The 27,326-nt window shown below is 44.3% G+C and overlaps 1 protein-coding gene across 3 annotated transcripts in view; it reads right to left on the bottom strand.

The window, feature by feature from the left end:
- Positions 1-27,326, bottom strand: part of LOC115161115 (rho GTPase-activating protein 20) — a 60,245-nt gene that overhangs the window by 4,106 nt on the left and 28,813 nt on the right. For all 3 annotated transcript variants that reach the window (XM_029711869.1, XM_029711867.1, XM_029711868.1), the window contains exons 3-12: positions 26,733-26,903; positions 11,963-12,112; positions 11,482-11,523; positions 11,241-11,325; positions 11,046-11,123; positions 10,838-10,904; positions 10,343-10,540; positions 6,848-7,203; positions 3,051-3,160; positions 2,692-2,881 (exon numbers count right to left, since the gene is read on the bottom strand). In XM_029711869.1, coding sequence (XP_029567729.1) covers positions 2,692-2,881; positions 3,051-3,160; positions 6,848-7,203; positions 10,343-10,540; positions 10,838-10,904; positions 11,046-11,123; positions 11,241-11,325; positions 11,482-11,523; positions 11,963-12,112; positions 26,733-26,903 — 1,447 coding nt within the window. The remainder of the gene's footprint in view (positions 1-2,691; positions 2,882-3,050; positions 3,161-6,847; positions 7,204-10,342; positions 10,541-10,837; positions 10,905-11,045; positions 11,124-11,240; positions 11,326-11,481; positions 11,524-11,962; positions 12,113-26,732; positions 26,904-27,326) is intronic.

Here is a 27,326-nt window from a genome sequence, read left to right as displayed (position 1 = left end):
AATCGACTGTAATTCAGAGAGTATTAGACTTGATGACTTATTCCTGTTTATTATTAACTTAAAATACATCTGGGGCCACTCGTGGCAAATTGAATAATTTCAGGACTAGCATGTGTTGGACACAGTCTAGTGGTAGGGTTAGTACTGTCATGTGTTGGACACAGTCTAGTGGTAGGGTTAGTACTGTCATGTGTTGGACACAGTCTAGTGGTAGGGTTAGTACTGTCATGTGTTGGACACAGTCTAGTGGTAGGGTTAGTACTGTCATGTGTTGGACACAGGTCTAGTGGTAGGGTTAGTACTGTCATGTGTTGGACACAGTCTAGTGGTAGGGTTAGTACTGTCATGTGTGCTCCCTCTCCGGCCTCTAGGTCACCAGGCTGCTCGTTATGGTGCACACCTGTTTACCATCGTTACGTGCACCTGCGCGTCATTACTCACCTGGACTCCATCACTTCCCTGATTACCTACTCAGAATATGTCACTCCCATTGGTTCCTTCCCCAGGCGTCATTATTTCTGTTTCAGTTTCCTGTCTGTGTGTTGTTTGTGTTTCGTTCATTTGTTTATTCAATTATGCACTCCCTGAACTTGCTTCCCAACTCCCAGCGCACTCGTTACAAGCACTGTGAACTGGTGTGTCAATTCTTACTCTGTGTGAGTAACTTAGCGTAAAATGTCAAGCTTTTCTGTCAGTGCATAGATTTCACACTTGATTTGTGTCACCGTGACTGCAAGGATAGAGATCTCAAACTTGTGTGTGTCAGTACAGATATTGAAAACCGGTGACTAAATCAATGTAAAAGGAGAGTGTAAGTAGGTCAGTCCAGGTTTAAAGAGGAAACATACATAGTATAGCCCAGCCTCAGGCTCCTAGCAGGAGGTTGACACACTAACTCCACACTGCTGTTTGTTCTTCCATTGGACATCCTGCTTGGTCAGACAGCTACAGTAGTAGCAACAGTATAACTTTCCTTTACACCCTGTCCTGGCCCTTAGCCTCAGCCCTCCAAACCTCCAGACCTTTAGGCGTACATTACACTACCGTTAAAAGGTTTGGGGTCACTTAGAAATGTCCTTGTTTTCCCTGAAAACATACATGAAATGAGTTGCAAAATGAATAGGAAATATAGTCAAGATGTTGACAAGGTTATAAATAATGATTTTTCACTGAAACAATAATTGTGTACTTCAAACTTTGCTTCGTCAAAGAATCCTCCATTTGCAGCAGTTACAGCCCTGCAGACCTTTGGCATTGTAGTTGTCAATTTGTTGAGGTAATCTGAAGAGATTTCACCCCATGCTTCCTGAAGCACCTCCCACAAGTTGGATTGGCACTTCTTATGTACCATACGGTCAAGCTTCTCCCACAAGAGCTCAATAGGGTTGAGATCCGGTGACTGTGCTGGCCACTCCATTATAGACAGAATACCAGCTGACTGCTTCTTCTCTAAATAGTTATTGCATAGTTTGGAAGAAATTGGCTCTAACAGTGCTTGACAGATGGCGTCAAGCACTCCTACAGCATCTTTTAATTTCTGTGTCTCACGAATGTTGTTCTTTGTGATCCGAACACCTCAAACTTAGGTTTGTCTGTCCATAACACTTTTTTCCAATCTTCCTCTGTCCAGTGTCTGTTCTTTTGCCCATCTTAATCTTTTATTGGCCAGTCTGAGATATGGCTTTTTCTTTGCGACTCTGCCTGGAAGGCCAGCATCCGGGAGTTGCCTCTTCACTGTTGACATTGAGACTGGTGTTTTGCGGGTACTATTTAATGAAGCTGCCAGTTGAGGACTTGTTTCTCAAACTAGACACTCTAATGTACTTGTCCTCTTGCTCAGTTGTGCACGGGGCCTCCCACTCCTCTTTCTGTTCTGGTTAGAGCCAGTTTGCGCTGTTCTGTGAAGGGAGTAGTACACAGCGTTGTACGAGCTCTTCAGTTTCCTGGCAATTTCTCGCATGGAATAGCCTTCGTTTCTCAGATCAAGAATAGACTGACGAGTTTCAGAAGAAAGTTATTTGTTTCTGGCCATTTTGAGCCTGTAAATCGAACCCACAAATGCTGATGCTCCAGATACTCAAGTAATCTAAAGAAGGCCAGTTTTATTGATTCTTTAATCAGCATAACAGTTTTCAGCTGTGCTAACATAATTGCAAAAGAGTTTTCTAATGATCAATTAGCCTTTTAAAATGATCAACTTGGATTAGCTAACACAACGTGCCATTGGAAAACAGGAGTGATGGTTGCTGATAATGGGCCTCTGTACGCCTATGTAGATATTCCATTAAAAAAGCATCCGTTTCCATCTACAATATTAACAATGTCTACACTGTATTTCGGATCAATTTGATGTTATTTTAATGGACAAAAAAAATTGCTTTTCTTTCAAAAACAAGGACATTTCTAAATGACCCCAAACTTTTGAACGGTAGTGTATGTATGGACATCTGTATCGGGCCCTTGTTCTTAACTGTAAATGTAACTAGCACACGTGAGCAACTCACTCTCACCCAAATTTACCATTGACATTAATACTTAATATAGGCAAGAGTATGATGTAGTAACACACATTCACTGTGTGGTAGAATTATGTGATTGAAATAAGACATGAAAGTAAATTAAATAAATGAAAAAGTTTGTTAGCAGAGAGGGAAATCTACAAAAAAGTTTGAGGTTTGGGTCCATTCTCACCTTCTTGGTGGCCTCCCCCTCCCCCCGTGGGCTACAGGGGGCTGGAGTCCACAGCATGCTGGGAGCGATGCACACAGACAGATTGAAGGCATTCATCTGGTTGTCTTCTGCATTTCCTTGGATACAGTGGAGCACGGCAACCACGTGCCTGAGAAGCAACAGGTTTTCACTGGGCAGAAGATGGACTAACCTGAGGTGGGGACGACGACAAAATAATCAGTGATGAAAAAACAACATTGACAACATCTGGTAAGACTGGATGTGTCAGACAAAGATTGAAATAGTGGGCAGAGAATGATGAAGGTGATCTTTGTTTTTCCTATGTGTTTGTGAAGATGCGTTATGGGGAGTGTCAGTACCTATGGATGGCTTGCCATTTCTCCTCTTCCTCCTCTAGCTCCATCACTCCAACCCACTGCTCATACAGATCCACACAAAGCAGACTGCCTGGAACGTTCCGCAGGAAGTCCTGTTGGGGGACATAACCACAGGGACGCAATTTAGGTTAGAACACCCCTTATCACCACCACATACAGTTGAAGTCGGAAGTTTACATACACCTTAGGCAAATACATTTAAACTCAGTTCTTCACAATTCCTGACATTTAATCGTAGTAAAAAGTCCCTGTCTTAGGTCAGTTAGGATCACCAGTTTATTTTAAGAAATGTTAGAATAACAGTAGAGAGAATTATTTATTTCAGCTTTTGTTTCTTTCATCACATTCCCAGTGGGTCAGAAGTTTACATACACTCAATTAGGATTTGATAGCATTGCCTTTAAATTGTTTAACTTGGGTCAAACGTATCGGGTAGCCTTCCACAAGCTTCCCACAAAAAGTTGGGTGAATTTTGGCCCATTCCTCCTGACAGAGCTGGTGTAACTGAGTCAGGTTTGTAGGCCTCCTTGCTCGCACAGACTTTTTCAGTTCTGCCCACACATTTTCTATGGTATTGAGGTCAGGGCTTTGTGATGGTCCCTCCAATACCTTGACTTTGTTGTCCTTAAGCCATTTTGCCACAACTTTGGAAGTGTGCTTGGGGTCATTGTCCATTTGGAAGACCCATTTGCGACCAAGCTTTAACTTCCTGACAAATGTCTTGAGATGTTGCTTAAATATATCTACATAATTTTCTTTCCTCATGATGCCATCTATTTTGTGAAGTACACCAGTCCCTCCTGCAGCAAAGCACCCCCACAACATGATGCTGCCACCCCCGTGCTTCACGGTTGGGATGGTGTTCTTCAGCTTGCAAGCGTCCCCCTTTTCCTTCAAACATAACAATGGTCATTATGGCCAAACAGTTTTATTTTTGTTTCATCAGACCAGAGGACATTTCTCCAAAAAGTACAATCTTTGTCCCCATGTGCAGTTGCAAACTGTAGTCTGGCTATTTCATGGCAGTTTTGGAGCAGTGGCTTCTTCCTTGCTGAAAGGCCTTTCAGGTTATGTCGTTTTACTGTGGATATAGATATTATTGTACCTGTTTCCTCCAGCATCTTCACAAGATCCTTTGCTGTTGTTCTGGGATTGATTTGCACTTTTCGCACCAAGTACGTTCATCTCTAGGAGACAGAACACGTCTCCTTCCTGAGCGGTACGACGGCTGCATGGTCCCATGGTGTTTATACTTGCGTACTATTGTTTGTACAGACGAATGTGACACCTTCAGGCGTTGAGAAATTGCTCCCAAGGATGAACCAGACTTGTGGAGGTCTGTGGAGTGGTTGAAAAATGAGTTTTACATACTAATTACTAGACAGCAGCTAGAAATAACAGTTAAAGTCGGAAGTTTACATACACTTAGGTTGGAGTCATTAAAACTCATTTTTCAACCACTCCACAAATTTCTTGTTAACAAACTATAGTTTGGCAAGTAGGTAAGGACATCTACTTTGTGCATGACAAGTAATTTTTCCCAAAATTGTTTACAGACAGATTATTTCACTTATAATTCACTGTATCACTATTCCAGTGGGTCAGAAGTTTACATGCACCAAGTTGACTGTGCCTTTAAACAGCTTGGAAAATTCCAGAAAGTTATGTCATGGTTTTAGAAGCTTCTGGCTAATTGACATCATTTGAGTCAACTGGAGGTGTACCTGTGGATGTATTTAAAGGCCTACCTTCAAACTCAGTGCCTCTTTGTTTGACATCATGGGTAAATCAAAAGAAATCAGCCAAGACCTCAGAAAAACAATTGTAGACCTCCACAAGTCTAGTTCATCCTTGGGATCCATTTCCAAATGCCTGAAAGTACCACGCTCATCTGTACAAACAATAGTACGCAAGTATAAACACCATGGGACCACACAGCCGTCATACCACTCAGGAAGGAGACACGTTCTGTCTCCTAGAGATGAACGTACTTTGGTACGAAAAGTGCAAATCAATCCCAGAACAACAGCAAAGGACTTTGTGAAGATGCTGGAGGAAACAGGTTCAAAAGTATCTATATCCACAGTAAAACGAGTCCTATATCGACATAACCTGAAATGCCGCTCAGCGAGGAAGAAGCCACTGCTCCAAAATCACCATAAAAAAGCCAGACTACAGTTTGCAACTGCGCATGGGGACAAAGATCGTACTATTTGAAGAAATGTTCTCTGGTCTGATGAAACAAAAATAGAACAGTTTGGCCATAATGACCATCATTATGTTTGGAGGACAAAGGGGGAGGCTTGCAAGCCGAAGAACACCATCCCAACCGTGAAGCACAGGGGTGGCAGCATCATGGTGTGGGGGTGCTTTGCTGCAGGAGGGACTGGTGCACTTCACAAAATAGATGGCATCATGAGGAAGGAAACCTGTGGATATATTGAAGCAACATCTCAAGACATCAGTCAGGAAGTTAAAGCTTGGTTGCAAATGGGTCTTCCAAATGGACAATGACCCCAAGCACACTTCCAAAGTTGTCGCAAAATGGCTTAAGGACAACAAAGTCAAGGTATTGGAGTGGCCATCACAAAACCCTGAACCTCAATCCCATAGTAAATTTGTGGGCAGAACTGAAAACGTGTGTGCGAGCAAGGAGGCCTACAAACCTGTCTCAGTTACACCAGCTCTGTCAGGAGGAATGGGCCAAAATTCACCCAACTTTTTGTGGGAAGCTTGTGGAAGGCTAACCGAAACATTTGACCCAAGTTAAACAATTTAAAGGCAATGCCAATCAAATACACTCAAATAGTATGTAAACTTCTGACCCACTGGGAATGTGATGAAAGAAATAAAAGCTGAAATAAATCATTCTCTACTGTTATTTTGATATTTCACATTCTTAAAATAAAGTGGTGATCCTAACTGACCTAAAACAGGGAATTTTTACTTGGATTAAATGTCAGGAATTGTGAAGAACTGAGTTTAAATATATTTGCCTAAGGTGTATGTAAACTTCCGACTTCAACTGTAAGTGTATGTAAACTTCCGCCTTCAAATGTATGCTTCTTTTCAGTAGAGATTATATGAATCCTGAAAATTGTTCATGTAAAGTAGAACAGAATGCTATGAAAGAATCTGTGCAATTCAACTATTATGCAGGAATATTATAGAGTAGTTGAGAGATGGCACAGCCAGATGTGTTTTTACTGAAGCAATCTATCCTTTTACACTCAATGTTGTTTGTTTGTCAACTCAGTTGTTTTTAGTTTGTTGGCTAGGATTGGGTATAGTAATATAGTAATATGCCTAACTGAACAGCAGCATGTGTTTGTTTGTGTGTGTGTGTCCTGTTCGGTCTGATCTAATACAGCTACAGGTTTCCAGTAAAGCCTCCCAACATGTGCTTTGAATTGAGTGTGTTTTTCTACCTAAGCTTTGTCTTCCACTCCAATCACTTCACTACTTTGTCTGTCTAAGACTTTCTATGATTTCAAACTCACACACACACACACACACACACACACACACACACACACACACACACACACTGGATATGGCGGGGAATATGTGTGTCTACAGCTGTGTTAGCTCTGTGCTGTGAATTATTCTAATGTGTTGAAGCAGGATGAAACAGATCCTTCAAACCTCCCCTCTCTCATGTCCCATTTTATCTGATCTGACAAGCCTGGCTAAACCCTTTAAACTCTGATTAATACAAAAGGACCCTGGTGTGTGTGTGTGGTGTGTGTATGTGTGTGCTTGCTTGCGTTCTGTCCTACCTTGAAGACTGCGGCGGTGACGAACACAGACTCGTGTGTGAGTGTGTGTGTGTCCTCTGTCCCATTGTCCAGTCTGTCTCTCAGCTCTCTGCAGGCTTTGGCCCCTGCAGAGCGACGGAATATACCCCTGGTGTAGGGACCCTCCTGGTACAGAAACACCAGCATGTCCATGACAGGTTTGGGTAGGGTGTGGTCAGGGGGGCAGATGGAACTGAGAGACCGTCCGAACAGGCGTCCCGGGGTGGGGGACAGGGAGGTGGGGGACAGGGGGACACCGTCCAGTTGGCTACTGGACCCCCTCCAGAAGGCCCAGTTTATCAACAGCCTCTTCCTCTTAACAGACTTCTGACCTGGCTCTATGGAGAGAGAGAGGGGCGGTTTAGTCCAACATTAAAGACATTATTCTAATATGAAGTAGGGCCTACTGCTCAATAAAACACAACGAGGGGGAGAGAGATGAAGACTTAATGGTGTTTGGAGAGAGCAGAGGAAGGGAAAAAGAGAGAAAATGGTAGTGTGAGAGAGAGAGAGAAAGAGGCATTGATTCAGAAAGAGACGTGACTAGAGAGGGGTGGATGTGGATGTGGGGCAGTCTGTCTGGAGAGAGAGAGCTAGAGAGACAGAAAGAAAGAGTATTTGTGTGTGCTTAGTGAAACCATATTTCTGAGACTTGGTATATCATGTTAAGTAGCTGTGAGTCTGTTATGTGTTCGTACAGTGGCAAGAAAAAGTATGTGAACCCTTTGGATTTCTGCATAAATTGGTCATCAAATTTGATCTGATCTTCATCTAAGTCACAACAATAGACAAACAGTGTGCTTAAACTAATAACACAAATTAATATATTTTTCTTGTCTATATTGAATACATAACTTAAATATTCACAGTGTAGGTTGGAAAAAGTATGTGAACCCCTAGGCTAATGAATTGGAGTCAGGATTGGAGTCAGGTAACCTGGAGTCCAATCAATGAGACGAGATTGGAGGAATTGGTTAGAGCTGCCTTGCCCTATAAACCACTCACAAAATGTTAATTTGCTATTCACAAGAAGCATTGACTGATGTGATCCATGCCTTGAACAAAAGAGATCTCAGAAGACTTGCATAAAGCTAGAAAGGGTTACAAAAGTATCTCTGAAAGCCTTGATGTTCATCAGTCCATGGTAAGACAAATTGTCTATAAGTTCAGCACTGTTGCTACTACAAAAACGGTGTTCATGGGATTACACCACAGAAGAAGCCACTGCTGTCCAAAAAAAACATTGCTGCACGTCTGAAGTTTGCAAAAGAGTACCTGGATGTTCCACAGCGCTACTGGCAAAATATTCTGTGGACAGATGAAACTCCAGTTGAGTTGTTTGGAAGGAACAATGTAGAAAAAAAGGCATAGCTGTAACGACTGTCATTGCGAGGGGACCAAAGCGCAGTGTGTTGAGTGCTCATGATGACATTTATTTTAACTCAAAAACACTAAAGACAAAATAACAAAGAGAAAAACTAACACGCACCGTTCTGTCAGGTACATAGACTAACAGAATACAACTACCCACAAACACAGGTGGAAAAAAAAAACCCTACTTAAGTATGATCTCCAATTAGAGACAACGAGGACCAGCTGCCTCTAATTGGAGATCATCCCCAAAGAAACATAGAAATAGAAAACTAGAACTAAACATAGATATAGAAAAACACAAAACACCCCCGTCACGCCCTGACCTACTCTACCATAGAAAATAACATCTTACTATGGTCAGGACGAAGATAATAGCACACCAACATCAAAACCTCATCCCAACTGTAAAGTACGGTGGACGGAGCATCATGGTTTGGGGCGGCTTTGCTGCCTCAGGGCCTGGACAGCTTGCTATCTTCGACGGAAAAATAATTCCCAAGTTTATCAAGACATTTTGCAGGAGAATGTTAGGCTATCTGTCCACCAATTAATGCTCAACAGAAGTTGGGTGATGCAACAGGACAACGGCCCAAAACCCAGAAGTAAATCAACAACAGAATGGTTTCAACAGATGAAAATACACCTTCTGGAGTGGCCCAGTCTCAACCCTATTGAGATGCTGTGGCATGACCTCAAGAGAACAGTTCACACCAGGCATCCCAAGAATATTGCTGAACTGAAACAGTTTTGTAAAGAGGAATGGTCCAAAATTCCTCCTGACCGTTGTGCAGGTCTGATCCGCAACTACAGAAAATGTTTGGTTGAGGTTATTGTTGCCAAAGGAGACACCAGTTATTAAATCCAAGGGTTCACATACTTTTTCCACCCTGCACTGTGAATGTTTACACGGTGTGTTCAATAAAGACATGACAATTTATAATTGTTTGTGTTGAACACTTTTTTGTTGAACACTTTTTTGGTTACTACATGATTCCATATGTGTTATTTCATAGTTTTGATGTCTTCACTATTATTCTACAATGTAGAAAATAGTAAAAATAAAGAAAACCCCTTGAATGAGTAGGTGTGTCCAAACTTTTGACTGGTACTGTATGTCTGACAGACTATGAGCTCTCTGTGTGTTTGTGTGTTTATTTGAGTTACGTTGCGCGTGTGGGTACCTGTTTGTCTGTCTACTTGGACTTTCTGGATAAAAACATTCAATGTGTGTGAAGCACAGTTTATACTGTGTTTATGAGGGTGGTGGGGGGGGACGACGACAATAAAAGGCCCTTCCACATTAGTGGCACAACACCGCTAGCTGCCCAGGACCCTGCACGTTCAAATCTGACTTTAACACTCCACTCCAGCTTTACACTCAGTTACATTTTGGAATCTAAATCAAAAACAACATTGTTATAGAGCTGCTCCAACATTCTTAAACGAGCCCAAGCATCGTTAAAAGTTTATAAAGTTGTAAATCACGCATCACTATACACCAGTGTGAGAAGTCTTGGAGAGGGGGAATATTTAAAAGAGAGGGAACGAGGGGAGAGAAAGAGAGAGAGGGCTGGTTGTATGGGCAATGTTTTGATCCTTTTATGGATTTTAATGGATCCATTTGGGCTTGTTGCAAAACAAATGTCATATTTCTCTCCTAGCCAATAAAAACCTTTCATTTTCTGGATGGATTGGTAAAAATATTTGGTGTCATAGCAGAGTTGACACACAAATCCATCAGTGACACCCTTTGCCATGTTTGTAAAACACTTGTTAGATGGAAATAATTAGGCTGGTGTAGCGAATATGGGACGGTATGGTTAAATGGAGGCTTATGTAAGAACTTGACGTGGATAGAGAGGAATCTGAGGAGCTTGTGGGTGATTCAGTGGAGCGTCCTCAACGAGCATCCTGGAACACATTCTCACACACACTCTCTCTATGTTCTCTCTCTCATTCCGTACTTTCAGAGAGAAAGACGTATGAGGGAAAAGAAGGAGGTATGAAGTAAACAAGTGCAAAAAAGGGAGGCGACACATTTTTGAAGGAAACGTAACCTTTTTTTTCTGTTGATCCGATCACTGTCGGTAAGGGGTCTCATACCTATGAGCGGAGCCTGTCTGAGGCCCACCCGGCTGGGCTTGAGGATGAACTGGCACTGGGTGTCTGGAGGGAGACACTGGTCCAGCAGCATCGCCCCCTGGTCCTCCTCCGGAGGAGGAATCGCATCCTTCCCTCCATCTCCTCCTGCTCCCACATTACGAATGTGACTCATCTTGATACTGAAGGGAAACTCGTGCCCTGAGGGGTAAGAGAGGAGAGGGTCAGGAGGTTAGACGTCAGGGGACGTGAGTCTGTCCTGAGATGTGACCAGACCAGGTTTACAGTATTCAGCTAGTCTTTTATCTACCTCGTCATTAACGGGAGGAAAAATACCAAAGCAGAGCAACTTTTGACCACAGAGTTGGAGTAGGTAGAAGTTGCCCCTGACCACTGATTAAGGTCAACTGCTACCAAAAACTAAATGAGATGGATATGGCTGAGTTTATGCTGGGTGTAAAAAGGCTGAGTAGGGTTGGGTAATGGAGGTAAACTCACCAATCAGAGGATAGGGGGAGTCATCCTTACAGGAGCTCATCCACAACTGGTGGTCTTTCACACAGCCCTGGAGCGAGAGAGAGCGAGAGAGCGAGAGCGAGAGTGAGAGCGAGAGAGAGAGAACGAGAGAGAGAGAAAGAGAATGGCACCAAGGGACACACTTCCAAAACATACCCACTCACACACACAAGCACACACACACACTTACCGAAATGCCAAACAGCTGTAGTGCCATTCGGATTACATCAGTGGTGCTGTCAGAATTACTGACAGCTAGAGTCTTAGCCTGGGGAAAAGCACAAAAACAAGAAATACATTAACACAAGCACACACACAACCATGAAAGAACCCACACACACACACACACACACACAGACCTGCACCACCGCATTCGTAAACTTACATAAGCACAATTCCCAATGTCCTTTGCAAATATTTTCAAAGGAATGGTCTTGGGGTCATCCTTCTCTTTCTCTTCATTTATCCGACTGGAGGAATGAAGGAGGAAGGAAGTCAGAATTAGAAAATAACACTTTATGTCACACAAGCCATACTTTTAGTCTATTCTATACTGAAGTCAAGCCATAGAATATTACTGTCAAAGTAAGTTATGAACAATATCGTCTCCCGTCAATTTTGGTTACCTTTTGATGAGAGAAAGCCACTTCTCCTTGTGCTCCACAGAACTGCAGACAGAAGAGACCGAAAATAAGAAGCAGAAATGAAGTCGGATAACCATCTTATTTTTCTCATCTTCTCTTACATAATGTGTCCCTGTAAAACTGCATAGTTCCTATGAATTCCTGGTGTCAAGGCATATAGTGTGTGTGTGTGATATTTTACAATCCCTGGCTCTCTGTGGTCAGAGTAAGGGGGGGTTAGGATTAGGAATATGACCCAGGTTGTGGTGTGGTGGAAGGTTGAGAATTTACTGTTCTAGTGGTTGTTCCTTGTTCTGAGACACAGAATAACAAGTCCTGTACTGTACTGTGCTGTGCATACTCAATTAGGATTTATTAAAGGGACTTTCTCACTATAAGTACAGAGTATACAGTAATAATACACTAACCAGTCTGCTTTCAAACATAAGTGTGTGTGTGTATGTGTGTGTGTGTGTGTGTGTACCTGAATGTGGCGACACAGTTGAAAGTGGGCCAGCCCATGACGAAACTCCTTTCTGGACTGGTGGTGCCTTCACACACATCGTCCATACAGCCTGCTGTCCACATCTCACACATACGCACCTGAGCCTTCAGCTTGAAGTGTGTGGACGACCTGCAGGAAACACAAGAGGGTCACAAACAGTTTAACACACACACACACACACACACACACACACACACACACACACTGAATCACATATTTATTTCTAAGCACATACAGTACATTAATTAACCTGTTAAGGCTAGGGGGCAGTATTTACACGGCCGGATAAAAAAAACGTACCCGATTTAATCTGGTTACTACTCCTACCCAGTAACTAGAATATGCATATAATTATTGGCTTTGGATAGAACACACCCTAAAGTTTCTAAAACTATTTGAATGGTGTCTGAGTATAACAGAACTCATATGGCAGGCAAAAACCTGAGAAGATTCCTTACAGGAAGTGCCCTCTCTGACAAGATCTTGTTCTTCTTGTCTCTGTTTATTGATGACTGAGGATCTTTGCAGTAACGTGACACTTCCTACGGCTCCCATAGGCTCTCAGAGCCCGGGAAAAAGCTGAATGATATCGAGGCAGCCCCAGGCTGAAACACATTTGCGCTTTTGGCAAGTGGACGATCAGAGGACAATGGGCTTAGGCGCATGCACGAGTCGACCCCGTGCTTTATTTTCTTTCGTCTTTTTACCTAAACGCAGATTCCCGGTCGGAAAATTATCGCTTTTTTACGAGAAAAATTGCATAAAAATTGATTTTAAACAGCGGTTGACATGCTTCGAAGTACGGTAATGGAATATTTAGACATTTTTTGTCACGAAATGCATCGTGCTCGTCACCCTTCTTTACCCTTTCGGATAGTGTCTTGAACGCACGAACAAAACGCCGCTGTTTGGATATAACTATGGATTATTTGGGACCAAACCAACATTTGTTATTGAAGTAGAAGTCCTGGGAGTGCATTCTGACGAAGAACACCAAAGGTAATCAAACTTTTCTAATAGTAAATCGGAGTTTGGTTAAGGCTAAACTTGCTGGGTGTCTAAATAGCTAGCCCTGTGATGCCGGGCTATCTACTTAGAATATTGCAAAATGTGCTTTCACCAAAAAGCAATTTTAAAATCGGACATATCGAGTGCATAGAGGAGTTCTGTATCTATAATTCTTAAAATAATTGTTATGTTTTTTGTGAAAGTTTATTGTGAGTAATTTAGTAAATTGTTAGTAAATTCACCGGAAGTTTGCGGGGGGTATGCTAGTTCTGAACGTCACATGCTAATGTAAAAAGCTGGTTTTTGATATAAATATGAACTTGATTGAACAAAACATGCCTGTATTGTATAACATAATGTCCTAGGTGTGTCATCTGATGAAGATCATCAAAGGTTAGTGCTGCATTTAGCTGTCTTCTGGGTTTTTGTGACATTATATGCTAGCTTGAAAAATGGGTGTCTGATTATTTCTGGCTGGGTACTCTGCTGACATAACCTAATGTTTTGCTTTCGTTGTAAAGCCTTTTTGAAATCGGACAGTGTGGTTAGATTAACGAGAGTCTTGTCTTTAAAATGCTGTAAAATAGTCATATGTTTGAGAAATTGAAGTAATAGCATTTCTAAGGTATTTGAAAATCGCGCCACAGGATTCCACTGGCTGTTACGTAGGTGGGACGATTTCGTCCCGCCGACCCTAGAGAGGTTAATATCCATGGTCGAATTCTCAACATTATATATATATATATATATATATATATATATATATATATATATATATTCAACATTGTTGAATAATGGTGAAGACATCAAAACTATGAAATAACACTTATGGAATCATGTAGTAACCCAAACATTTGAGATTCTTCAAAGTAGCCACCCTTTAACTTGATGACAGCTTTCCACTCTCGAATTGCCAGGGTTGAAAGGAGTTGATGCCATCAGCGTGCCCCGGAGACGGGACAGAGCATGCAGTAAACCACGTCACATCCTGTTGGGCCCACAGCGAACCACCAGCACCCATGGTCCCGGTGAAAGTCAACAGTCAACAGTCACGACACCCACGCTCTGTTGGATTCCGGGAGTGTGGTAACGCTCGTACAAGCGCGCCTGCTGGCCCATCCGACCGACCTTGGTGAGGAGATGTCCACAGAAACACCAAGCGGTATTCGACCGGGCAGGCCACCATCGTGATGCCACAAGGGAGCTGCCAGATGGTGGTAGGTGCCGTACCTGAATTGTCCAGTACCCCTCCTTGTGAGACGAGATTGTCCTCTGTTCATGGAACTGTGGAGGCACGAGCTTGGAAAAAGAGTACGAGCCGGCGACCGACGAGAGCGGGGTCGGACTGCCGCCTGTGAGACCCCGAAGCAAGTGGTTGCCAGCCGGGGATCCGAGGGGGCACCGGAACCAACCTCACCTGGTGAACAACCGGAGGAGGAACACATGCCCCCCCTCCTCAATTTCGAGGGACCCGCAGAGATACCTGCCCTGAGACCCCTGAGGGTTCAGTTTGGGACCACCCAGTGGGAGGATCCAAACGAGGCCCAGGTGATAGCGGTGGATGGCCAGCTGTTGTATCAGGTGTTGCACAAACAGGGGGAACTTCAAGAGGTGTTGTTGCTGCCCCGCCGGTACGTCGGAACTGTTCTTCAGCTGGCCCACACTTATTTGTTGGGGGCACATCTGGGAATGGAGAAAACCCGGGAATGGATCGCGGCCCGGTTCCAATGGCCGGGATTTTAAATGTATTTATTTAACCTTTATTTAACTAGGCAAGTCAGTGCAACCTCTTGGGGATAGAATCCCACTGACGGGATTGCTAGCATGGCGGGAAATTCAAAACAGCAAAAATCTAATAATTTCAATTTCTCAAACAATCAACTATTTTACACCATTTGAAAGATAAACATCTCCTTAATCGAACCCCATTGTCCGATTTCAAAGAGGCTTTACGGCGAGAGCATAAAGTTAGATTATGTTAGAAAAGTACACACATCCATTTTCAATTCAAGGACAGGCGTCAGCAAAAGCAGAAAACCAGCTAAAATTATGCACTAACCTTTGACAATCTTCATCAGATGACACTCCTAGGACATTATGTTAGACAATACATGCATTTTCTGTTCTATCAAGTTCATATTTATATCCAAAAACAGCATTTTACATTGGTGCGTGTCGTTGAGAAAATGTGTCTCCCCCAAAACTGCCAGTGAATTTACAAAAAATACTCATTATAAAACGTGGTTAAAGTATTAAACTGTTATTCAAATAATTATAGATTAACATCACCTGAATGCAACCAACCGCATTGACAGATTTCAAAATAACTTGACTGGGAAAGCACACGTTGCAATAATCTGAGTACTCTGCTCAGAAAAATACACTACGCAATACAGATAGCCGCCATGTTGGAATCATCTAAAATCATAAATAACATTAGAAATATTCCCTTACCTTTAATAATCTTCATCAGAAGGCACTTCCAGGCATCCCAGGTCCACAACAAATGTTGTTTTTTTCGATGAAGTTCATAATTTATGTCCAAATAACTCCATGTTGTTCCGTGTTGTTAGCGCGTTCGGTAGGCTACTCAAAATGTAGGGCGCGGGAGGGAAAAGTCACGACGAAAAGTCAGAAAAAAATCTATTTACGTTCGTTCAAACATGTCAAACGTTGTTTAGCATCAATCTTTAGGGCCATTTTTAACGTAAAACATCAGTAATATTTCAACCGGACCTTTCCTGTGTCTTGAAAAACGTTTTGAAAAACTCTCATCTCACATGAACGCGCATGAGCGAGCAATAATGAAGTGACGACATCCCAGGGACATCAACTTCCCTTCCTTCTCCTCCGGTCTCTGTTCATCATAGACGCTGCAAACAACTTTATAAAGACTGTTGACATCTAGTGGAAGCCATAGGAAGTGCAAAATGAATCCTTTGTCACTGTGTGTTTTATTGGCAATGACTTGAAAATAGTACAGCCACAAGATTTTCATTTCCTGCTTGTATTTTTTCTCAGCTTTTTGCCTGCCATATGAGTTCTGTTATACTTAGAGACACCATTCAAACAGTTTTAGAAACTTCAGAGTGTTTTCTATCCAAATCTATTTTGTGGGCCGGAGTAGTAACCTGTTTAAACTGGGTACGTTTTTCATCCGGCCGTGAAAATACTGCCCCCTAGCCGCAACTGTAACGAAGGTCGTATAAAGGGTACCAAGGCGCGGCGTATAGAGTGCTCATATTTACTTTAATGATAACACTAGAACAAAAACAACAAAATGACAGCCAACAGTTCCGCCAGGTGATACTCACAAAACGGGAAACAACTGCCCACAAAACCCAAAGGAAAAACAGGCAGCCTAAGTATGGTTCCTAATCAGAGACAACGATAGACAGCTGCCTCTGATTAGGAACCATACTCGGCCCAACACAAAGAAATACAACACATAGAACGCCCACCCCACACCCTGACCTAACCACATAGAGAAACAAACCCTCTCTCTCAGGTCAGGGCATGACAGTAACCCCCCCCCCCCCCCCCCCAAAGGTGCGGACTCCCGGCCGCAAACCTGAACCTATAGGGGAGGGTCCGGGTGGGCATCTATACTAGGCGGCGGCTCCGGTTCGGGGCGTAGCCCCCACACCGCCCGCTGATCCCCCCGCTTCTGTGTTGCCGGAGGAACCTGACCGTGGATCAGCGCCGGAGGCTCTGAACTGCCGACCGCCGCTGAAGACTCCGGGCTGCAGGCCGCCGCTGAAGACTCCGGGCTGCAGGCCGCCGCTGAAGACTCCGGGCTGCAGGCCGCCGCTGAAGACTCCGGGCTGCAGGCCGCCGCTGAAGACTCCGGGCTGCAGACCGTCGCTGGAGGCTCCGGGCTGAGGAGCGTCGATGGAGGCTCCGGGCTGAGGAGCGTCGATGGAGGCTCCGGGCTGAGGAGCGTCGCTGGAGGCTCCGGACTGGAGAGCGTCTCTGTAGGTTCCGGACTGGGGACCTTCGCTGCAGGCTCCGTGCCATGGATCCTCACTACTGGTTCTGCGCCATGGATCATCACTGGAGGCTTTGTGCCATGGATCATCACTGGAGGCTTATCAATGGAGGCTTCGTGCCATGGATCATCCCTACAGGCTCTGGGCCATGGATCATCACTGGAGGCTTCGTACCATGGATCATCTCTACAGGATCCGGGCCATGGATCATCACTGGAGGCTTCGTGCCATGGATTATCACTACAGGCTCCGGGCCATGGATCATCACTGGAGGCTTCATGCCATGGATTATCACTGGAGGCTTCCTACGGGGAGCTGGAACCGGTCTCGCTGGACTGGGGAGACGCACTGAGGACCGAGTGCTCAAAGCAGGCACCGGCCTTACTGTGCTATTGAGGCAAACTGGAGGAAGAGTGTGGGAAGCAGGCACAGGACTTCCTGGATTCTGGAGGCGCACTGGAGGGAGAGCGCGAGGAGCAGGCACTAGACGTACTGGATTATGGAGGCGTACCGGAGAGAGAGTGCGAGCGGCGGGCACATGCTCACCACAATAAGCACGGGGAGTTGGCTCAGGGCTCACCCCTGGCCCAGCCAAACTACCCGTGTGTCCCCCCCCCAAAAAAAAATGTGGGGGCTGCCTCTCGTTCTTCCCCGGTAGGCTCCGATATCTGTCAATGACATGCCCCCAAGTCCAGTTTCTCCTCTCCATCCATTCCATGTGTGACCAGGTGTCCATCTCTGCCTGGGCACGCCGCTTGATCCAGTCATGGTGGGTAGTTCTGTAACGAGGGTCATATAAAGAGGACCAAGGCGCGGCGTGTAGAGTGCTCATATTTACTTTAATGATAACACTAGAACAAAAACAACAAAACGACAGCCAACAGTTCCGTCAGGTGATACTCAAAAAACGGGAAACAACTACCCACAAAACCCAAAGGAAAAACAGGCTGCCTAAGTATGGTTCCTAATCAGAGACAACGATAGACAGCTGCCTCTGGTTAGGAACCATACTCGGCCCAACACAAAGAAATACAACACATAGAATGCCCAACGTACACCCTGACCTAACCACATAGAGAAACAAACCCTCTCTCTCAGGTCAGGGCGTGACAAGAACAAATTCTTATTTACAATGACAGCTTACCAAAAAGCAAAAGGCCTCCTGCGGAGACGGGGGCCTGGGATAAAAAATAAAAAATAAATCCAATATGAATATAGGACAAAACACACATCATGACAAGAGAGACAACACAACACTACATAAAGAGAAACCTAAGACAACAACATAGCAAGGCAGCAACACATGTATCATCTGCATATAAATGGATGAGAGAGCTTCCTACTGCCTGAGCTATGTTGTTGATGTAAATTGAGAAGAGCGTGGGCCCTAGGATTGAGCCTTGGGGTACTCCCTTAGTGACAGGCAGTGACTGAGACAGCAGATTTTCTGAGTTTATACACTGAACTCTTTGAGAGAGGTAGTTACCAAACCAGGCCAAAGACCCCTCAGAGACACCAATACTCCCACAAGAATGGAATGGTCTACCGTACCAAAAGCTTTGGCCAAGTCAATAAAAATAGCAGCACCGTCTTGCTTAGAATCAAGGGCAATGGTGATATCATTGAGGACCTTTAAAGTTGCAGTGACACATCCATAACCTGAGCGGAAACCAGATTGCATACCAGAGAGAATACTATAGACATCAAGAAAGCCAGTCAGTTGATTATTGACAAGTTTTTACAACACGTTTGATAAACAGGGCAAAATAGAAATTGGCCTATAACAGTTAGGATCAGTTTGATCTCCCCCTTTAAATAAAGGATGAACTGTGGCTGCCTTCCAAGCAATGGGAACCTCCCCAGACAGGAGAGACATGTTAAAAAGGTTGTAGATAGGCTTAGCGATGATAGGGGCATCAACCTTAACCTCTACGGGCTAGGGGGCAGCATTGAGAATTTTGGAAAAAATATGTGCCCATTTTTAACTGCCTCCTACACCAACTCAGAAGCTATAATATGCATATTATTGTTCAGGTTTGGATAGAAAACACCCTAAAGTTTCTAAAACTGTTTGAATGGTGTCTGTGAGTATAACAGAACTCCTATGGCAGGCAAAAACCTGAGAAGGTTTCATGCAGGAAGTACCCTGTCTGACAAGGTGTTGTTGTTCTTGCTTCTGTTTATTGAAGAGTCAGGATCTTAGCTGTAACGTGACAATTCCTAGGGCTCCAATAGGCTCTCAGAACCCGGGAAAAACCTGAACGATGACGAGGCAGCCTCAGGCTGAAACACATTATCCCCTTTTCCAAGTGTCCCATCAGTGGACAATAGAATTAGGCGCGTGCGCGATTCGACCCCGTGGAGTTTTTTCCTTCGGCTGTTTAGCTAATTGCAGATTCCCGGTCGGAATATTATCGCTTTTCTACGAGATAAATTGCATAAAAATTGATTTTAAACAGCGGTTGACATGCTTCGAAGTACGGTAATGGAATATTTAGGAATCTTTTGTCACGAAATGCGCCGTGCGCACGACCGTTATTTACCATTCGTATAGTGTCTAGAACGCACTAACAAAACGTCGCTGTTGGAACATAACTATGGATTATTTTGGACCAAACCTACATTTGTTATTGAAGTAGAAGTCCTGGGAGTGCATTCTGACGAAGAACAGGAAAGGTAATAACATTTTTGTTATAGTAAATGTGATTTTGGTGAAGGCTAAACTTGCCGGGTGTCTAAATAGCTAGCCCTGTGATGCCGGGCTATCTACTCAGAATATTGCAAAATGTGCTTAATCCGAAAAGCTATTTTAAAATCGGACACATCGAGTGCATAGAGGAGTAATGTATCTATAATTCTTAAAATAATTGTTATGCTTTTTGTGAACGTTTATCGTGAGTAATTTAGCAAATTGTTAGTAAATTCCCCGGAAGTTTGCGGGGGGTATGCTTTTTCTGAACGTCACATGCTAATGTAAAAAGCTGGTTTTTGATATAAATATGAACTTGATTGAACAAAACATGCATGTATTGTATAACATAATGTCCTAGGTGTGTCATCTGATGAAGATCATAAAAGGTTAGTGCTGCATTTAGCTGTGGTTTGGGTTTTTGTGACATTATATGCTAGCTTGAAAAATGGGTGTCTGATTATTTCTGGCTGGGCACTCTTCTGACATAATCTAATTTTTTGCTTTCGTTGTAAAGCCTTTTTGAAATCGGACAGTGTGGTTAGATTAACGAGAGTCTTGTCTTTAAATAGCTGTAAAATAGTCATATGTTTGAGAAATTGAAGTAATAGTATTTCAAACGTTTTAAAAATCGCGCCACTGGATTCAACTGGCTGTTACGTAGGTGGGACGAATTCGTCCCGCCGGTCCCATAGAGGTTAAAGAAGAAAGGGTCTAAACCATCTGACCCAGATGTTTTTTTGGGGGCAAGTTTAAAATGGTGTAAAATAGTCATATGTTTGAGAAATTGAAGTTATAGCATTTTTGAGGTATTTGTATTTCGCGCCACGCGATTCCACTGGCTGATGACTAGGGTGGGACACAAGCGTCCCACCTAGCCCAGGGAAGTTAAGGAGCTCGTTTAGCACCTCGGACTCAGTGACTGCCTGCAGGGAGAAACTTTGTAGATGGGCAGGGGAAAAAGAGGGAAAAGCATCAGGGATAGTTGCATTAGAAGGGGTGAGATATGAGGAAATGTTGGACGGACAGGGAGGCATGACTGTGTCAAATTGGAATCCTGACTTAATGAAGTGGTGATTACAGAGCTCAGCTATGTGCTTCTTTCAGTAACAACCACATCATCAACATTAAGGGACATGGGCAGCTGTGAGGAGGAGGGTTTATTCTCCAGGTCTTTAACTTCTCTAGGGTAGGAGGCAGTATTTTGACGTCCGGATGAAAGGTGTGCCCGTAGTAAACTGCCTGCTACTCAGGCTCAGAAGGAAGGATATGCATATTATTAGATTTGGATAGAACACACCCTAAAGTTTCTAAAACTGTTTGAATGATGTCTGTGAGTATAACAGAACTCATATGGCAGGCAAAAACCTGAGAAGAATGCAACCAGGAAGTGTGGAAATCTGAGGTTTGTAGTTTTTCAAGTGATTGCCTATATAGTATACAATGACTTAGGGTTAATTTAGCACTTCCTAAGGCTTCCAATACATGTCAACAGTCTTTAGAACGTTGTTTCATGCGTCTACTGTGAATAGGGACAGAATAAGAGCTCCTGGAAGTAGATGAGTGAGAAAATGAAATGAGCTCAGTGGCGTACGCTCACGTGAGAGTTAGCTGTGTTTCTTTTCTTTTTTGAAGACAAAGGTCTTGTCCGGTTGGAATATTATGGAAGATTTATGATAAAAACATCCTAAAGATTGATTCTATACATCGTTTGACATGTTTCTACGAACTGTAATATAACTTTTTTGACTTTTCGTCTGAACTTAATGCGCGAGCACAGCGCACTTGGAGTTCTCGACTGAACGCACGAACAAAAAGGATGTATTTGGACATATATATGGACTTTATCGAAACAAATGAACATTTATTGGGGAACTGGGATGCCTGGGAGTGTATTCCGACGAAGATCATCAAAGGTAAGTGAATATTTATAATATTATTTCTGAGTTTTGTTGACTCCACAAAATGGCAGGTTTGGTTTCGTGTCTGAATGCTGTACTCAGATTATTGCAAAGTGTGCTTTCGCTGTAAAGTTTTTTTGAAATCTAACACAGCGGTTGCATTGAGGAGAGGTGTATCTATAATTCTTTGAATTACAGATTAATATTTTATCAACGTTTATGATGAGTATTTCTGTAAATTGATGTGCTCATTCACTGGAAGTTTTGGGAGGCAAAACATTTCTGAACATTACACGCCAATGTAAAATGGGGTTTTTGGATATAAATATGAACTTTATCGAGCAAAACTTACATGTATTGTGTAACATGAAGTCCTATGAGTGCCATCTGATAAAGATCATCAAAGGTTAGTGATTCATTTTAGCTGTATTTCTCGTTTTTGTGACGCCTCTCCTTGCTTGGAAAATAGCTGTATGGTTTTTCTTGTCTAGGTACTGTCCTAACATGATCTAATGCTATGCTTTCGCCGTAAAGCCTTTTTGAAATCAGACAATGTGGTTGGATTAATGAGAAATTGATCTTTAAAATGGTGTAAAATAGTTGTATGTTTGAGAAATTTGAATTATGAGATTTTTGTTGTTTTGAATTTGGCGCCCTGCTATTTCACTGGCTGTTGGCAGTGTGTCCCGCCAGTGGGACGCTAGCGTCCCACATACGCCAGACAGGTTAACTGTTTTCCAGAACTTCTTGGGGTTAGACCCACAGAGAAGGAACTGCTCCTTAACCTCTCTTGGACCGGCGGTACGAATTCGTCCCACCTACGTAACAGCCAGTTGAATCCTGTGGCGCGATTTTCAAAACCTTTGAAATGCTATTACTTCAATTTCTCAAACATATGACTATTTTACAGCTATTTAAAGACAAGACTCTCGTTAATCTAACCACACTGTCCGATTTCAAAAAGGCTTTACAACGAAAGCAAAACATTAGATTATGTCAGCAGAGTACCCAGCCAGAAATAATCACACACCCATTTTTCAAGCTAGCATATAATGTCACAAAAACCCAGAAGACAGCTAAATGCAGCACTAACCTTTGATGATCTTCATCAGATGACACACCTAGGACATTATGTTATACAATACATGCATGTTTTGTTCAATCAAGTTCATATTTATATCAAAAACCAGCTTTTTACATTAGCATGTGACGTTCAGAACTAGCATACCCCCCGCAAACTTCCGGGGAATTTACTAACAATTTACTAAATTACTCACGATAAACGTTCACAAAAAGCATAACAATTATTTTAAGAATTATAGATACATTACTCCTCTATGCACTCGATATGTCCGATTTTAAAATAGCTTTTCGGATGAAGCACATTTTGCAATATTCTAAGTACATAGCCCAGCCATCACGGGCTAGCTATTTAGACACCCGGCAAGTTTAGCCTTCACCAAAATCACATTTACTATAACAAAAATGTTATTACCTTTCCTGTTCTTCGTCAGAATGCACTCCCAGGACTTCTACTTCAATAACAAATGTAGGTTTGGTCCAAAATAATCCATAGTTATGTTCCTACAGCGACGTTTTGTTAGTGCATTCTAGACACTATACGAATGGTAAATAACGGTCGTGCGCACGGCGCATTTCGTGACAAAAGATTCCTAAATATTTCATTACCGTACTTCGAAGCATGTCAACCGCTGTTTAAAAATCAATTTTTATGCCATTTTTCTCGTAAAAAAGTGCTAATATTCCGACCGGGAATCTGCAATTAGGTAAACAGCCGAAGGAAAATACTGCACGGGGTCGAATCGGGCACGCGCCTAAGCCCTTTGTCCTCTGATGGGCCACTTGGAAAAGGCGATAATGTGTTTCAGCCAGAGGCTGCCTCGTCATCGTTCAGGTTTTTCCCGGGCTCTGAGAGCCTATTGGAGCCGTAGGAAGTGTCACATTACAGCTAAGATCCTGACTCTTCAATAAACAGAAGCAAGAACAACAACACCTTGTCAGACAGGCCACTTCCTGCATGAAATCTTCTCAGGTTTTTGCCTGAGAAGATTTGTTATACTCACAGACACCATTCAAACAGTTTTAGAAACTTTAGGGTGTTTTCTATCCAAAGCCAATAATTATATGCATATTCTAGTTACTGGGCAGGAGTCGTAACCAGATTAAATCGGGTACGTTTTTTATCCGGATGTGAAAATACTGCCCCCTAGCCCAAAGAAGTTAAAGTAACTAACTTTGGTCTTCCGGATAGCCTGAGTGCCCTTATTTCTCATTTGCCTGAACGATAGCCAGGGATGAGGTGGGCCGTGGAAGACTATTGCTGCAGCTGCCCGGAGTGTCAAATCACCACCCCAAAAGCACACTTCCGGAACCTGCTGGTTCCCCTACCGATCATCGGAGTGCCATTTGAAAGCATCGCCATGGACATAGTGGGCCCCTGGAAAAAATGGCTCGAGGACACCAGTTCATCCTGGTAATAGTAGATTATGCGACCTGATATCCCGAGGCCATTCCCCTACAGGCGACAGTCTCTAAGGGAATCGTCGGGAGCTGTTCTACCTCTTCAGCCGGGTGGGCATCCCGAACAAGATCCTGACTGACCAAGGTACCGAGTTCATGTCCCGACTAATGAAAGATTTGTGTGCTCTCTTATGGATAAAGCAGATCCGGACCTCCGTCTTTCATCCGGAGACGGATGGGCTCACCAAACGGTTAAATAAGACGCTGAAACAAATGTTGCGGAAGGTCATTGAGCAGGACAGGAAGAACTGGGACCAGCTACTACCGCGCCTAATGTTCTCGATCCGAGAAGTGCCCCAAGCCTCCACTGGGTTTTCCCCTTTTGAACTCCTCTATGGGAGGAGACCATGCAGCCTACTATATCTTGGCAAGGAGGTGTGGGAAGCCCAGCCAACCCCCTTATGCAGTGTGGTGGAACACGTACAGACGATGAGGGAGTGGATGGCAGCCATATGGCCATTGGTAAGGGAACATATGGAGAAGGCCCAGTATGCCCAAGCCGGGGTACCCAGCCCCGAGAGTTCCATGTGGGTGACAAGGTGCTAGTTTTAATCCCCATCACAGAAAGTAAGTTCCGGACAACACGGCACGGGACGTACGAGGTGAAAGAGAAGCTGGAGCGCGTAAATTACTGCGAATGGCAGCCGGGGAGACGGAAACCCCAACAGATTTACCACATGAATCAATTGAAGAGGTGGCACATAAGGACAGCCTTGGCCGTGTTGTGGACAAAATTCGGGATATCAACTGGTCCCGAGTAATGAGGACCTCGGACTGGCCCAGAAGCAAGCGCTCCAGGAGCTCATCGATCGGAACACCGACGTGTTTTCCGAGAAGCCGGGCCGAACGACCCTCATTCAACACCACGTCCTCACCCGGCCTGGAGAAACGGTACAAAAGAGGCCACACCGGATCCCAGAGGCACGAAGGAAGGCTGTGAAGCAGGAGGTGGAGGCTATGCTGAGGATGGGAGTCATCGAGGAGTCCCACAGTGCATGGGCAGCCCCATCGTGTTGATGCTGAAACCGCAATAACTTCCAGGGGTGAACAACCTCAGTTTGTTTGACGACTAGCCTATGCCGAGGTTGGACGAGCTCATCAACCAGTTGGGAAAGGCCTTCAGCACCCTGGAGCTGACCAAGGGATATTGGCTGGTACCCTTGGCAACATCCTACCAGAAGAAGATGGCATTCTCGACACTGGACGGCTTATACCAATACCGGGTCCTCTCGTTCGGTTTCCATGGAGCCCCACCCACGTTCCAGCGCCTGATGGACAGAGACCTCCAACCCCACCAACAGTACACAGCAGTCTATTTGGATGACATCATCATCCACAGCCAAGGCTGGGAAGAGCACCTGATGCGCCTCCAGGCGGTACTGGGCACGCTCAGACAAGCCAGGTTGACAGCGAATCCCAAGAAATGCAAGCTGGCATTCGAGGAGGTGGAGTACCTGGGGTATTTGATTGGATGTGGGAACGTCAAGCTCCAGGAGAGGAAGGTCCAGGCGGTTTGTGACTAGCCCGTTCCCCACACCAAGACACAGGTCAAGTCCTTCTTGGGGCTGGCGGGATACTATAGCCGGTTTATCCCCAACTTTGCGGCTATAGCCTCTCCCCTTACCGATCTGACCAGGGCCCGCCTCCCGAAAACAGTGAAGTGGTCAGATGAGGCTAAAGCAGCGTTCAGGCGCTTGAAGGAAGCCCTGTGCTCCCATCTGATTCTCGTGAGGCCCGATTTCCAGGTACCGATGCTGGTGCAGACGGATGCCTGCGACACAGGACAAGCCACCAGGGGGAGACTCATCGAGGTCTGGTGACAGATGGAGTCTACATCACGGGGCGGTGGCTCCCTCTGCTGGACGTGTCAGGTCTCGACCGGTCCTTTTCTTTATTGGTTTAAATAAACACCCTTGAAACTGAGGTATAACACTAGTCCGTGTCTGATTTGTGTAAACGTCTAGATCAAACCCCCTGGTCTGCCACAATACATACACATAAATAAACCTATATACTGTACACATGTCCCTGGCTGTGCACACGTGCACACCTCCGATACACACACTTACTCCTTCCTAACTTCCTAGCCTACTATTTTTCACCCATAATGTAATTATAGCCTTCTCCACTGTATGGGTCAGCTCCACCCAGGGGCATGTGATGTTGAATTTAGGTTGGAGAGAGAGGCCCAGTTCTGCTGCCACAACATTTCAGCAACGTTGGCTCAACACCCTGATCGTTGCCTGAAGGTTGTGTTGTGGGTGGGGAGCCCCTCGGGTGCTGATGAGTGGTCTTTGATCTGGGATGGACCAGATGGATTTGATTGGCTGAGAGGTAATTATAGGCTGGATAGGAGCAATGGAGGGATGGAGTAGAGGGAGGGAGAGAAGATGGGATAAGAGAGGAATATGTCTCACAGACCTGGAACGGGTGTTTTTAGACTTGCTGGGGGGAAAAGAGATAGAATGCTGTTTTTATCTCCCCCTCTCTCTCTCACACACACACACACACACACACACACACACACACACACACAGACACACACACACACACACACACACACACACACACACACACACACACACACACACACACACACAGACAGACAGAGAGAGACTCACTTGGCCTTGGCGATAAGGAGTGTGTCAGTGAAGAGGAAGAGGTGTCTCTCTTGCGTCTGTAAACCGGTCTGCAGCTGGGTGTGGGCGTGGGCCAGGAACACCCTCCATGGAGAGAGGAACGCCTGCACCAGGGGACACTTCTCTGGGCTGACTGGGGACAGGCAGTTCTCCCTGTCAACACACACACAGATCACACACTGTTAGAATAACCAGGTCAACACACAGTAGAGGGGTCATTTCACATTGGCTCCCAATGGGCCAATGGGTCAGGAGGATAACTGTTTGGGATCAGAATGAGAGGAGGTGTGGGTCCCCTGGGTTGTGTTTGTGGATGAACCCTGTGCTCCCAATTCTGGTCATACAATCACACATGCAAAGACACACAGAAGCACACAGATATAACCTCTGTATCAGGTTCGAGGGAAAGATACGTCTTTCTGAATGATGTCAATATCTGCCATGGGCAAGTACAGCAGATGGAACAAGTTGGCCTTTTTCCAGGAACAACGGAAATAGTTGCAGGGCTCTGTCCTTTCCTGTTTACAGCAGGCAGTAAGATCGGATTCTCAGCTCCTATTCGAGAGATAATGGCCC

Source organism: Salmo trutta, chromosome 24 (genome assembly GCF_901001165.1).
Source record: "Salmo trutta chromosome 24, fSalTru1.1, whole genome shotgun sequence".
Classification (NCBI taxonomy): Eukaryota; Metazoa; Chordata; class Actinopteri; order Salmoniformes; family Salmonidae; genus Salmo; species Salmo trutta.
The sequence above is the reverse complement of the archived record's forward strand: the minus strand, read 5'-3'. Positions and strand labels throughout refer to the sequence as shown.